The sequence below is a fragment of the Tenrec ecaudatus genome, chromosome 2 (genome assembly GCF_050624435.1).
Source record: "Tenrec ecaudatus isolate mTenEca1 chromosome 2, mTenEca1.hap1, whole genome shotgun sequence".
Lineage (NCBI taxonomy): Eukaryota > Metazoa > Chordata > Mammalia > Afrosoricida > Tenrecidae > Tenrec > Tenrec ecaudatus.
Window position 1 is genome coordinate 181,411,161 of NC_134531.1, and position 12,339 is coordinate 181,423,499.

The following is a 12,339-nucleotide window of genomic DNA, read 5'->3' on the forward strand; positions in this document are numbered from 1 at the left end:
ATATCAGCTCAGCTGTCTCCATCTGACTTAGTCTACGTTTTAATTGTCGGCAATTGTGTCCTCCCCTGGAAGCATGTACACAACATGAGGACCAGGGTTTTTGTCTACGTTGTTCCCAGCCATCCCCTGGTGTTTTGAGCAGTGCCTGGCATGCCATCGCCACTCGGTGAATATTTGTTGAAGAAATGAGTTGACGGCAGCCTCCATCCCACTTCCACCAAGGCCTGTCTGGGTCCACTGCGTTGTCTTTTCTACTCCATCCCTGGACCTCGTCAAGCCTTGCCCCTAAGCGCAGATGTATTTGTAAGGAAACCACTGTGGAGAGGTTAGCAGAGCTGTCTGCAGCTGGATGCTCTTTGAGAGCTAAAGGGAATGTTTCCCTCCCTGTGGCTTTTGAGATTCTGGTCCCAACTCCAATGCCCTGTAGAAACTCTGGGATTGAATTAAACCCTGAGTCGCAGAGACAGAATCTCCTCCAGAGTCACCAGTAGCCATCGGAGATGGGGCCAGCATTAGTTCCTGAGCACAAGGTGAAGGCACTTCAGGGTGTTCCCTAGCTAGTATTTGAAAGTAGACCACCAGGCCTTTCTTCCTCATTTCTGTTAGTCTAGACGCATCCATCTTCCGTGGGTGCCCCAACTGGTATTTGGAACTGGTGGTATGGACATGGCTTTCTATTCCTGTAAAGCATCACAGGCTCAGAAACCCATGAGGGTCATTCTACCCTGTCCTAAAAGGTTGTGAGGAGTCATCATCCACTTGATGGCAGTGAGTTTATTTGTTTTTATTTTGGGTTTAGCTTCCAGCATCACAGCTGCTGGATAAGCCACCAGAGCCCAGCAAGCTCACATACAGATGGTGGCCATTAACATTTGGTTGTCAATATTTTCAGAGAATTTCTTCTACATAGATCTCACTGCCATCGAGCAGGGTCAGACTCAAGGCCACCCTATAAGATAGGGTAGAACTGCCCACCCATGAGTTTCAGAGACTGTAACTCCTGCCAGGAGTAGAAATCCCTATCTTTCTCCAAAGACCAACTGGTGGTTTCAAACTGTGGACCATGTGGATCGGTGCCCAACCATCAGGGCTCATATTTTCATCCCACCCCCAAAAAGTGAACACGTGATATGAGTAGATTCCATGATCTCCATTCAACTACATGTTCATTTTCCATGCCAGTAGAAGGGCGTTGTCCTCCATGTTGGTGGCCCCACGGGTTTGTAATTCAAAAGTATATCATTGGCTGTTTAACGACCCTTCACTCAATGAACGTGGAAGTTGTTCTAATTTGTCACGCTTGTAAGTAACAACTTTACCTACTCCAGGTGCTGCACCAACTCTGGTCTCCATCACTCACTGCCCCTGTCTGAGAGGGGGTGTCTTCAGCACAGAAGAAAACACAAGGGCGCCTTTGTGCAAATGTGTTTCTAACTCTTTCGTGTGAATCTGGTGGCCGTTGACAGAACAGATCAGTTCTGCCTTCAGTAACTGACACACGTTGTGCTTCCTGCCTGGATTGCAATCCCTACAATGTAGCATCAAGAATGCCTTTGCCTGACCTTTCACAGCTGTGGTCTCAGACGACATTTGTCCTTTCCACGAAGATCGCCCAGGGGAATGTCCTCCTGTTTCACCCATGTAGTCAGGTGTTTCACAGATTCATTGCTATTCTTTGACACCGCAGAATACGCCATTTCGTGGGTGTCCCATAGTGTGTTTATCCAGTCTTCCATGGATGGCCCTCTCTCCTATTTTGACTCGGAGCACCTGAGCCAAGCTCTGTCCCTGTTTAAGATGGTTACGACAGCAGGGCTTCCCAAAGGGGAAATACTGCCCTACCCACTGCCTCGTGGCCAGGCAACTCTTTACAGGGCTGGGACACCACACTCCCAGATCCCTGCCCCCCCACCACCCCCCTGCTTACCCATCTTTTCCCTAATGCCACTGTGGCACAACACACAGCCTTCAAACATCGGCAGAGAATTGCTATTTCTGTTTCTTCTTCAGAACAGAATTCCACGGATCACTTCAAGGCTGAGCCAGGTCTGTGTTCCTTCATTCCAGCACCCTTCACCCACCACCCTCTGTCTTTATGTTACCGTGACTAGCCACCGAGGACAGTCCTCTGTCCACAGACTCTGCCCACGGTGATCCTTCTCCGAGACCCTCTGCCCCAGAGGCTGCACGAGCTCAGCTCTCTACCATGCAGGACCCTCCATCTCGGTCCCTCTTCCCTGTCCAAGGAGAGCCACACCCAGAGGCGCCTCTGCTCTTCCTTCTTTTAGCCCTTCCTGCAAAATGCCCCGTGGCCCGCTTTGCCCCTCTTGTCTCCATCCGCCTCCAGCTCATCTGGAGGGCTCTGAAGGCGCCCAGTTCAGATCTTCCTCAAATTGGACGACTTTTCCCTTCCTGGAACCTAACGCGCTCCCCACATTCAGAAGACAGTGGATCTTCCAGGGAGAGGAACTGCCCTCCCAACTAAATCCTACAAGGCTGCTTGCTAAAGGAGGTGGGGGGAGGGGGAGGACAAAGCCCAACAGTTAAGAAAATGGTAAAAATGAACACAGAGCCAAAAAAGGAAATAATTGTTTTCCAACACTTGCTGTTGAATGGATTCCAACTCGTGGCGACTCTCTACGTGTCTGTGTGGAACTGTGCTCCGTGGCATTTTCCACACCTGATTCTTCTTTGTAGAAGTTGATCCCTGAACCTTTCCTTCAAGGAGCCTCTGAGAGAGCTCCACTCCCATTTTCCCCATCTGTAGCCTCGTTTACCGTGTGTCTCACCCAGGAATTCGGTCAGAGATTAACCTGCTGCCAGAGAGCCCATTCCAACTCATGGTGACCCTACAGGGCAGAAAAGAACCACTCCCTGGGGTTTCCGTGAGTGCCAACCCTCCAGGGAGCAGGCCACCCCATCCCGCTCCTGCTTCCCACTGGGGCATTTGAACCATGAAGCCTGCTGTGAGCAGCCCAGAGCTTAGTCTTCTGTGCCACCAGGACCCCATTTTCCCTGAAATAAAGAGGCCATCTGCAAATAGTGGGGCAGTGATCACTGGTGTGGCTGGGCACAACAGAGGCCAAGTGAGTCATCCGGGGAAATTGTCCACGGAGGCTGCTTGGAGAGCTAAGCCTGGTTGATTTGGGCCTAGAGGACAGGAGTCCTGCTTAGCTGCTAATGGGCAGAGGGGGCATGTGGCAGAGCTGGGTGTCCAGAGGGCTTCGAGGGCACAAGGGGATGAAGTTGAGGTTGTTCCAGAGAGGAAAACTGGGGCGTGGATGTTTCCCTGCCAGGTTTCACGGAGCAGCCGATGGGAAATTCCTCTGCTTTGTTCATAATGAAGTATCGCAATGAAAATGACATTGCTGGACAATTAATGTGGTGGCTTTGTGGAGCACATAAATAAAAGACACATGTCACTGTGGTCTCTAGCTTCGGGGATGCATAAAGGCACCTAGCCAAAAACCAAGTGAAATATCTTCACTGAGACGGCATCATTGATCTGGCGGGTGTAGGAATCATCACCGCTGGTTCTCAGGCAGGGTGGGGTTTTCATTGGCAGGGGGCAACCTTCAGTGGGATGCACACCCCCAGCCGCTCTGCCTCCAAGCCTCCCTCCAGCCCTGGTATGTTTCTAAGTATTGTAAATGCTCCCATCCGGCATGTCTACCCCCCAGCTACGACCACGAGGGCCGCCTGACCAATGTGACACGCCCCACGGGAGTGGTGACCAGCCTGCACCGGGAAATGGAGAAATCCATTACGATTGACATTGAGAACTCGAACCGTGATGATGACGTCACCGTCATTACCAACCTCTCGTCCGTGGAGGCCTCGTACACCGTGGTCCAAGGTAAGCCTGCTCCAACCGCCCCCACCCCCAGCTCACCCCTACGCCCAGCCCATCTGGACGGCAGGCCTTGCCCGCCACCGCTGCTTTAATCAAATGTCCACAGAACGGAAGCTCTACAAGAGCACGCCCTTGTAGAAAATGATGCAGCAGCTACAGGGAATCACCATGACATGCGCATCCATCCAGTTCCAGAGCACCGCAATCAAGCCAGCACCGCGCTGTAGCGAGTGGCGTGCATTTGGGGGTTTCCCAGTCCAGATCGAAGTAATATGGACATGACAGTTGTAGTGTAAGAGTAGTCAGAAATACGGTGAGAAGGACCAACATGTGACAGAGACACAAAGTCAGCACCTGCTGTTGGGGGAAAAATGACACCAGTAGATGCACCAGGCGGAGGATTGGCCTTTGATTTGCCAGAAACATAGATCTGCCGAGCGCAGTTAAGCGAGCTGTGCCTGCATCCCGAACCAAAGTCTGAATATTTGGAGCTGTCCACATACCTACCTACGCCCACTCTCTTCCCACCTGCCACTCCTGCCCCACCCCCAGCACACTGGAGTCAAGCCTCCTCTGAGAGACCACCTCTAGGCCTTCTGTTCCCTTCTGCTCCTTTCCTTTGAGAAGTTATTGGTTGAGTTGGTGCCCCGGGACCAAAGACCTTTAGCAATGGTGGCATCTAGACTGCCGGCCATGCCGGTCCTTCCAGGACCAGCACTGGAGCTGGCAAGAAAAGGGATGGTGTAGATTCATTTTCCTTTTAATTAAGACAGAATGTCGGTGGGCTCGCCCATTGTCAGAGGATAAAAGTGTCCTCTCTGTAGATAAATGGTGACATTTCTAGACTATTATCCCCCGACAGAGCCTGTTTCAATGACTCTATCTCAGCCCTGTCAAGTGATTAATGATGTAGATTCTGCCCTTCTGCATGATGGTGGGGTCCCAGCAGTGCTGGAAGACACATTCTCCCTCCCCCAAAGGCCGCTGCCTCCTCGTCCTGCCCAGCAGGGCATCATTGCCTAGATAATCAGAAAGCATCACCTGTAAGCAGAGTCTCAGACTTGTGTCTCCTTCCTGTAATTTTTTTTTATACAGGGAAAGGTCCGCAATCTGATTGACAGGGGTAGTAGATTCCATCCGGGAAGATAGGCACATGTTATCAGCACCACCGGCCCAGTCTACGCCATGCTATTTGACTCTGCAAACTCCTACTGGGTGGGAGGTGGCATCATGGGAGAGCCAGTAGCCAAAGCACGAGGGGCGGGGAGGCTGTCTGCCCTGTGGATTTTCTGGAAGCATCGAGGACTGGGTTTTGAGTAGCTCTGACCTATAGCCTAACGAGGAGCTCCGGGTTACTTGGGAGGCAAACATGTGGGGAGGGAGGTGAGCAGGCTTCCTCTCCTTTATTACTATGTTTTTTTCCTGTTTCAGCTAAAATACATATGTTAAAGACCAGGCATTTGATTGACACAAATTGTGTAGGCAAACAGCGTCTTTAACTGTCTCCATTTGCTATTAATAACCTTCCGTGAGTAAAAGAAAACGATCAGGGCATAATTATTTCTGGAGAGCCACCTCTTAATCATGTTTTCCTTTACACGGATCGGTAGCCTCTCTGCTCCTCGCCTTCTCACTGGGTGTGTGCTAATTGAAGGCAGCCTTGGACTGCCAGATGCAAAGGACCACGGAAACCTAGGAAATGGGGGTTCTGTTCTCGCGTTACTAATAGAGTGGCCGATTTATCTCCCTGTCCCCACCCGCTTTCCCTTCTCCAGATCAAGTGCGAAACAGCTACCAACTCTGCAATAACGGCACCCTGAGGGTGATGTACGCCAACGGAATGGGCGTCAGCTTCCACAGTGAGCCCCACGTCCTGGCGGGCACCATCACTCCCACCATCGGGCGCTGCAACATCTCCCTGCCCATGGAGAATGGCTTGAACTCCATTGAGTGGCGCCTAAGAAAGGAACAGATTAAAGGCAAAGTCACCATCTTCGGCAGGAAGCTCCGGGTAAGTGGTTCTACCCCGCGTGTCGCCACAGAAGCAGCCGTATGGCACACCCTTTCCTCGCGCTGCTGAGCGCATGCACAGCTTCCAAGTGGTCGGTGCCCCTCCCTCACGGAGAAGGCAGCTTCTTGCCTCGGAAGGTCAGAACCACACGGCTCCAGGACTGCCCCCCAGAGGAGCAAGGGTCTCCATTCCCTCAGGCTGAAAACGGCGGCCGTTTCCTGCCGTGGGGACTTAGGTTTAGGCTGTCGCCAGAGGTGGCTTGGGTCTTCTTGGCACTTACCATCCTTTCCCTCCATTATGACCAATTCAGTGGATGTGGATTTGGGCCAACTCTATGCCCAGAGAAGTGTCCGGCTGGTGCAAATAGTGATCATGCCTAATGGAGAAGCCAGAGGATTCAGTAACCCAGAGGTGCCATGTAAGACAGGCCTGGCAATCTATGTCAGAAGAAAGCAGCCACTGAAAGCACCTGTGGAACACAGCCCTCCTCACACCCACGGGTCGCCATGAGTTAGAATCCACTTAACACTGACTTGTTATGTCTCAAGTATTCTGCTAAATACCGCAAGGACAAAGATCGACAACCTGTGTCCCTTGCCTTCAGAGAGCGCATAGTGTGGCAGCATAGAGAAACGGGTCGTCCGGTGGGTTCAGTGAAGAGGCAGCAGTACACCCAGATCTAGTGAGATCCCAGGGAAGGAGCTGGAGCTCTCGCCCAGACTGAGGGAGCCGGGGAGACTTCCCAAGAGGAAGGAACAACCAAAGGCCACAGGAAGTTTGAACGAACCTCAGCTCCTCCAGACAGGCAACTTGATCCCGAGCCAGAGCTTGCAAACATGAATCTATCACGCTGGGCGTGTTTCGGATGCTGCCCCTGTGTGAACTGCTTTAAAAAGTCAAATGCAGTCCCACCCGACTCATGGTGTCTCCCTGGGTGTCAGAAGAGAGCAGGGCCCCTTCGGGCTTTCACTGGCTGACCTTCCAAAAGTCGATCTCCAGGCCCGTCTCCAGGACCCCTCTGGGTGGCTCAGACCTCCAACTTTGAGCAAGTTCACTCTCGGCACCACTCACAGCCTCGTGAACTGCGTGACGTAGCTCAATGAATCTTTCTAACAGACCCAGGAGGGGAGTTATTACTTGTCAAAAAATGAAACTCAGGTTCAGGGAAACTAAGACACATCTCCAAGGACAGGATGGCTAGAAGCAAAATAGGACTCAGCCCATGTCCGTCTGTCTGTCTGACTCCCGTGCCAAGACTCTTAACAGCACTCCTCCACAGTTCTCCATCTGCATGAGCCCAGTGTTTGGTAAACATTTAACATCGTGCTTGCATCGGACAGGTGCTCCAAAAATGTCACCTATTCATTTTTAAAAGCCATAACTTGAGTTCAAGTGGTCCATCCGAATGAGCTGAGGTTTGTCCAAACTTCCTGGGCCATTTGGTCACCACCTCTTCTTGGGAAGTCTTCCGGGTAAGTGTCTGCCACTGAGAGGGACCAGTTCCTACCACCACATTCACCTTTGTTCCGGGGGAAACCTGAGATTTCAACAAGCATAGAGCAGATGGTTTGAACACCTGCTAAGGGCCAGGCACTGTGCTGTGCACTGGAGATGCCAGGCATCCAAAGCCAGGCCTTCTCATGCAGCTTCCATCCCAGGGATCGTGGGGGTGGGGGGGGGAGAAAACAAGTACCTGACATAATTACAGATGGCGGTAGCACTAGGCAGACATGAAGCAACATACGACAGCAGAGTTTAACACATGCTTTGGAATCCCTTTGGCTGGAACGCTCCCCACTGGCAAAAGTTGGGCCGTCACTTTTGCCATGTTACTGGATTGCCGTCCAGCCAACCCAGGTGATGTCCCTGCAGAGGTGGGCCATTCCACATTCAGATTCCTGCTTTGTCTGGCTGGAGTCTAATTCCCCACAGTAGGTTATCAGCAGTCCCCCATGTTTTCCTTCCTCTCCTGGTATCTGCAAAGTTGCAAGCGGCCGTATCTTCCGAAAGACAAAAATGGAATGAGATTAGTAGCTAAATCCTTAATGACTGAGTTTCAGGGCTGTGTAATTGATTTTTGATATGAGCATTGTAGAACTTGATTAGAAGTAGTAATCATTTCTTTTCTCTGATACATCAGTTATGCATTTTGACTAAGTTTTCAAAATAAAGATAAATGTGTCCCTGAAATAAAATGGCTATAATCCCAATTCTGAATATTAAAAAATCTTAATAACGGCACTTGCGGTAATTAGCAGAAGTTAGGCACGCGAGTCTTATAGCTGAGTTTCTGCCAGGGTTAGCTTTGCTGGCATCATGTTTATGCAAATCAAAACACAGTTTTATCTATCAACACCTCAACATTTAATTGTCTGGTGTTAGTTCCTGTAACAATAATCACATATCCATTTAGCTCTCTTAAATGAAAATCACTATGAGATTATAACAGGTTGAGTGGACTGAAAATGTAATTTGAAAATGAGGGAGAAAGCCTGGAATTTATTTGCATCTCATTTATTTTAATTCTGTTCGTAAACTGTTTAGTGAATGAAATAAAAGCAACTCCTGGAAATTGCAGGGGAGCTGTGGGAAGAAGTTCCCAGAAAAGGTGGGGTGTTGTGGGGATTAAGAGGCCTGGGGAGTGTCCTCTCCCTCAGGTGCTTCATGAACTGGTGGCAGGAAAGTTTGCAGCCGTGAAGTCAAAGACCAGGTTCCCTTGTTGGCATAAATGTCCATGCTCTGGCTGCTAACCAAAAGGCTGGTGGTTGGAACCTTCCAGAGGGTTAAAAAAAATCAGACATTGAAAATCCAGCGGAATCCGGTTCTACTGTGAGACGCGTGGTGTTGTCATGAGCCAGGCATTTGGTTTTTCTTGTTTGTGTGTTTGTTTTGGTTTTGTTGTTTTTCAGAAACTGTGGGCAAACAGGCTGTCCCAGCCAATGAGAGCACGGCCTCTCTTCCTCTCACCTTGTCATTTTGCTCCATTAACAAATGAGCCGCTGACATCTTTGATTCATTCCAGAGTGTTACTTTGTGCCCATTATACATCAAGTACCACAGATCAGATTATAGAGTTGTAAAGAAAACCCGGTCTTCGTCAGCAAGGAGCTTACAGTCTAGAGGGAAAGTAACAACTTAGCTCCAGAAGAGGCTAATCCCATACGGAAAGAGATACCTAATTGTATAGGTTGGGAAAGCCTAGACGAAGAAATAAAGCATAAACAAATTTCAGGGTAATAACTAAACCCAGAAATCTTGGGAACAAGACTTCCCAGTCCGATGGAGTCAGGCGGCTCTCCCTAGTGCTCGCTCCTTTCAATTGTGCTGTCTTTGGACCCTGCTGCCATCTCAAATCTGTGGTCACAAAGTTGTGGAAAGAAAAAGGCCAGGGGTGATTGGAGGTGGCCTAAGGAACAGGAAGAGGCATGCCTCACTTCCACACACGCTTGCCAGGACCCAGCCAGATGGCGGCAAGTTAACTGCAAGGGAGTCTGGGAACTGTCTGACTGAACACTTGAAAAGAGACTTGGTGAACACATAGCAGTCTCCGAGGGTTCTCAGATGACAAGGAGTCAAGAAGGGTTTCACAAGGGACCTGACACCAAACTGATGGCGTTTCCAGCAACGGTAGGCATTAGCCGGGTGAACATCTGGAGGAGGGGCTGTCAGACAGGGGCAGTCACCTGTGAGAAAGGGAGAGACGGCTGGCTGGACTCCATGTTGGAATTCTCCCTTGCCAAGCTGATTCCCAGACCACAAGCCCCATGCTTCCGAAAACCAGTCAAGGAAAGCCATATGGATCACAACAGCCCATCTGCAGCCAGTTCAGAGGTTGGGGGTGGGGTGGGCGGGGTGGGGGGGCGGGACCTGGCAGCATTTTGTTCTGTTGTGCCTGGGCGTCCCCATGAGCCAGGTCACCAGGATGGCCACTCACATCAGCAATGTCAACTTATCTTAACTTGTCTGGAGAAGAGAGGCGTGGTTTCAGTGTGATGCCCCCCAAAAAAGATGACACTGGGTGAGTTGGCAGGGCCAGCTCATGGAAGGCATTCATCTGATATGCTGGCATTTCTGCTGAGGGCAATGGGAAGTCATTGAGGGATACGTTAGCAGAGTGATGTGCTGGATACATAGGCTGCACTGTGGAGAAGATAGACTATAGCGGGTAAGAGGAGATGAAGGAAACCAGGATACTGTTGCAGGATTTCAGGCAAGGAACTCAATCATTAGTAAGGAGTATTAAAAGGAGGGGGACGGGGAGATGTGAGAGATGTTTAGCTAATTACCTAGATCTGGAAAATGATCAAATTACTATGTCATCCTCCACTTCTGTGGGTCCCTTCCGGTGATCTTGAGGACCAGGGATGCTGACTGGCTATCACCTTTGTGAGGGAAGGCTAGTAGCTGAAACCCAAGACAGATGTGAGAGTCTGGCAGCCCTAGCCCTGGCTCTTGGAATGAAGGAAAACAGAGGCGTGAACATGAAAATCAAGCCATTTAAACAACGATGAAACCACAAAGCATCTCATCACATGGCTGGACCTGGCAAATGTGATGCTACGTGAAGTAAGTCAGTCAAGAAAGGATAAATATTGTGGAAGACCACTACTATTAGATAAAATCCTAGACAAAGACGTGCAGACCAAAGGGAACAGACTCTGGAGGCTCCTAAAGGGAGGGAAGTTAAGGGTGGGAAGAGGAAGCACCCGACTAGAAGGTTGCCAGGTGTTGACTTGGGTGGCAGGGAGGATTGCGGTCAGTCCGCGGGAGAAGAGAAATCAGGGGTGGATGTAGGCTAGAACAGAATGGGGCGGGGAGGGAGCACTGATGACAGGTTTGAACTATTGAATGCAGACTTGACAGTCTGAAATGGAAACACTCACCTAATTCACAATAAAATTTTCATTTATTAAAAAATAAAGAACGAATTACCCTGCTCTGAAAGATAAATTTTTCTATATTGGCAGGTAAATATAAACTTGGGGGCGGGGGGGAGTCCAGCTGTTTAAAACCAGCATGTAACCATGACTCGCACCTCATGTGTGTACAAGTCTATAACTGTTTACTAGAGTAGAAAGCCCCATATTTCTCCCTTGGAATGGCTAGAAGTTTTGAACTGTGGGCCTTTCAGATCACAGCCCAGCATGTAACCGCTGCACCACAAGGGCTCCTTGGAAAGTGCTTCACTGCCATCCAGTCCATTCTGACTCGTAGCCACCCCAAAGGTCAGAGTTGAACTCTCCCTGTGGGTTTCTGAGACTGTAACTCTTCTGTGTAAGTGTTTTGGCTTGGAATTCACCGGTCCTGCAACGTAATGGTTTCATCGCATCAAGTGGAGCTGTGCAATCTCCGCCACAATCTTTCAGAACATTTTCTTCTCCCACACAATCGTTGTTGTTAGCCCCCTTCCCCTGACCTCCCCGGCCTTGACTCGAGATAATGTTTAATCAAGTTTCTGTCTCAGTAGACTTACCTATTCCAAATTTCATATACAGCAAATCATACAAAGCAAGAAACAAACAAAAAAAGACAAAACAAAACTTCAATTGCAATGAAAGCAGAAAATGTTAAAGACTGAAACAACTTTAAAATGGGTCAAAGGGGAGATCAAATGATAAGATGTTACATTTCACCTAACTACATCGGCCATGGTTGATTTCACAATGTTCTCTGTATGACACCAGGCCATTCACATTCTTGGACCGTGGTCAGAGGGGAGTCACTTGAGGCTTAATCCATGTGGAAACCCTGCACTGTTTCCCGTAGCCTCCTGGAAACTGGGTATTCATAATTTAAATCTGATATCCCCCTTCCCCTGGATTTGGATCTTATTCATTTCAACCCTTGAATCACATGGGCTGCTTCCGCGTAAATGCCTCCGTCCAATGACTGTGTATTGTCTTACGAGCCTGTAATGCCCAGCAGCTGTTCGTTCTGATACACAGGCACCAGCTGATGTGCTTTACCACACTTCCCTATATCACCATCTCTCTGGCGGTCTTTCACGAGGGCCAGAATGGAGTGGCCCATGCCACAAGAACTGACTGATCTTAGATTGGAGTAAGTGTAATCCCAAAATCCATTCATCGATCTGTGGTTTAGTTATGTGTCTCTGGCTCACTTTGGAGATATCGTTATCATTTTATAGTAGAGAATATTATAAATATTATAAATCATCCCCATGGGCATCATATTGATAAGATAATCTATTTGGCCAGTGGTATCGAATTTAAAACGGACATGAATATAGGCCCGCTTTTCAGATCGTTGACTTGTTGACTTGTACTGAGTAGAAGCTTAAGTGCCTGGACACTATTTACATGAGCAATGAGGGCTGGGGATGGGGCCGCACTTCCACTCAGTCACTCTCAAAGGCAGAACTCTGCCTGCCACACTAGCACATGTCATGACGAAGCAAAGAGAGCATAAAAATCGTAATTATACGGTGAGACTCTTAGTCTTTATGGCAGTAGAA

At 49.3% G+C, this 12,339-nt stretch overlaps 1 protein-coding gene across 1 annotated transcript in view; it reads left to right on the forward strand.

Annotated features, from left to right (window-relative positions):
• The window catches only part of TENM2 (teneurin transmembrane protein 2), a 504,145-nt gene that overhangs the window by 452,048 nt on the left and 39,758 nt on the right, over positions 1–12,339 (forward strand). The window contains exons 23-24 of the mRNA XM_075542722.1: positions 3,681–3,856; positions 5,629–5,864. Coding sequence (XP_075398837.1) covers positions 3,681–3,856; positions 5,629–5,864 — 412 coding nt within the window. The remainder of the gene's footprint in view (positions 1–3,680; positions 3,857–5,628; positions 5,865–12,339) is intronic.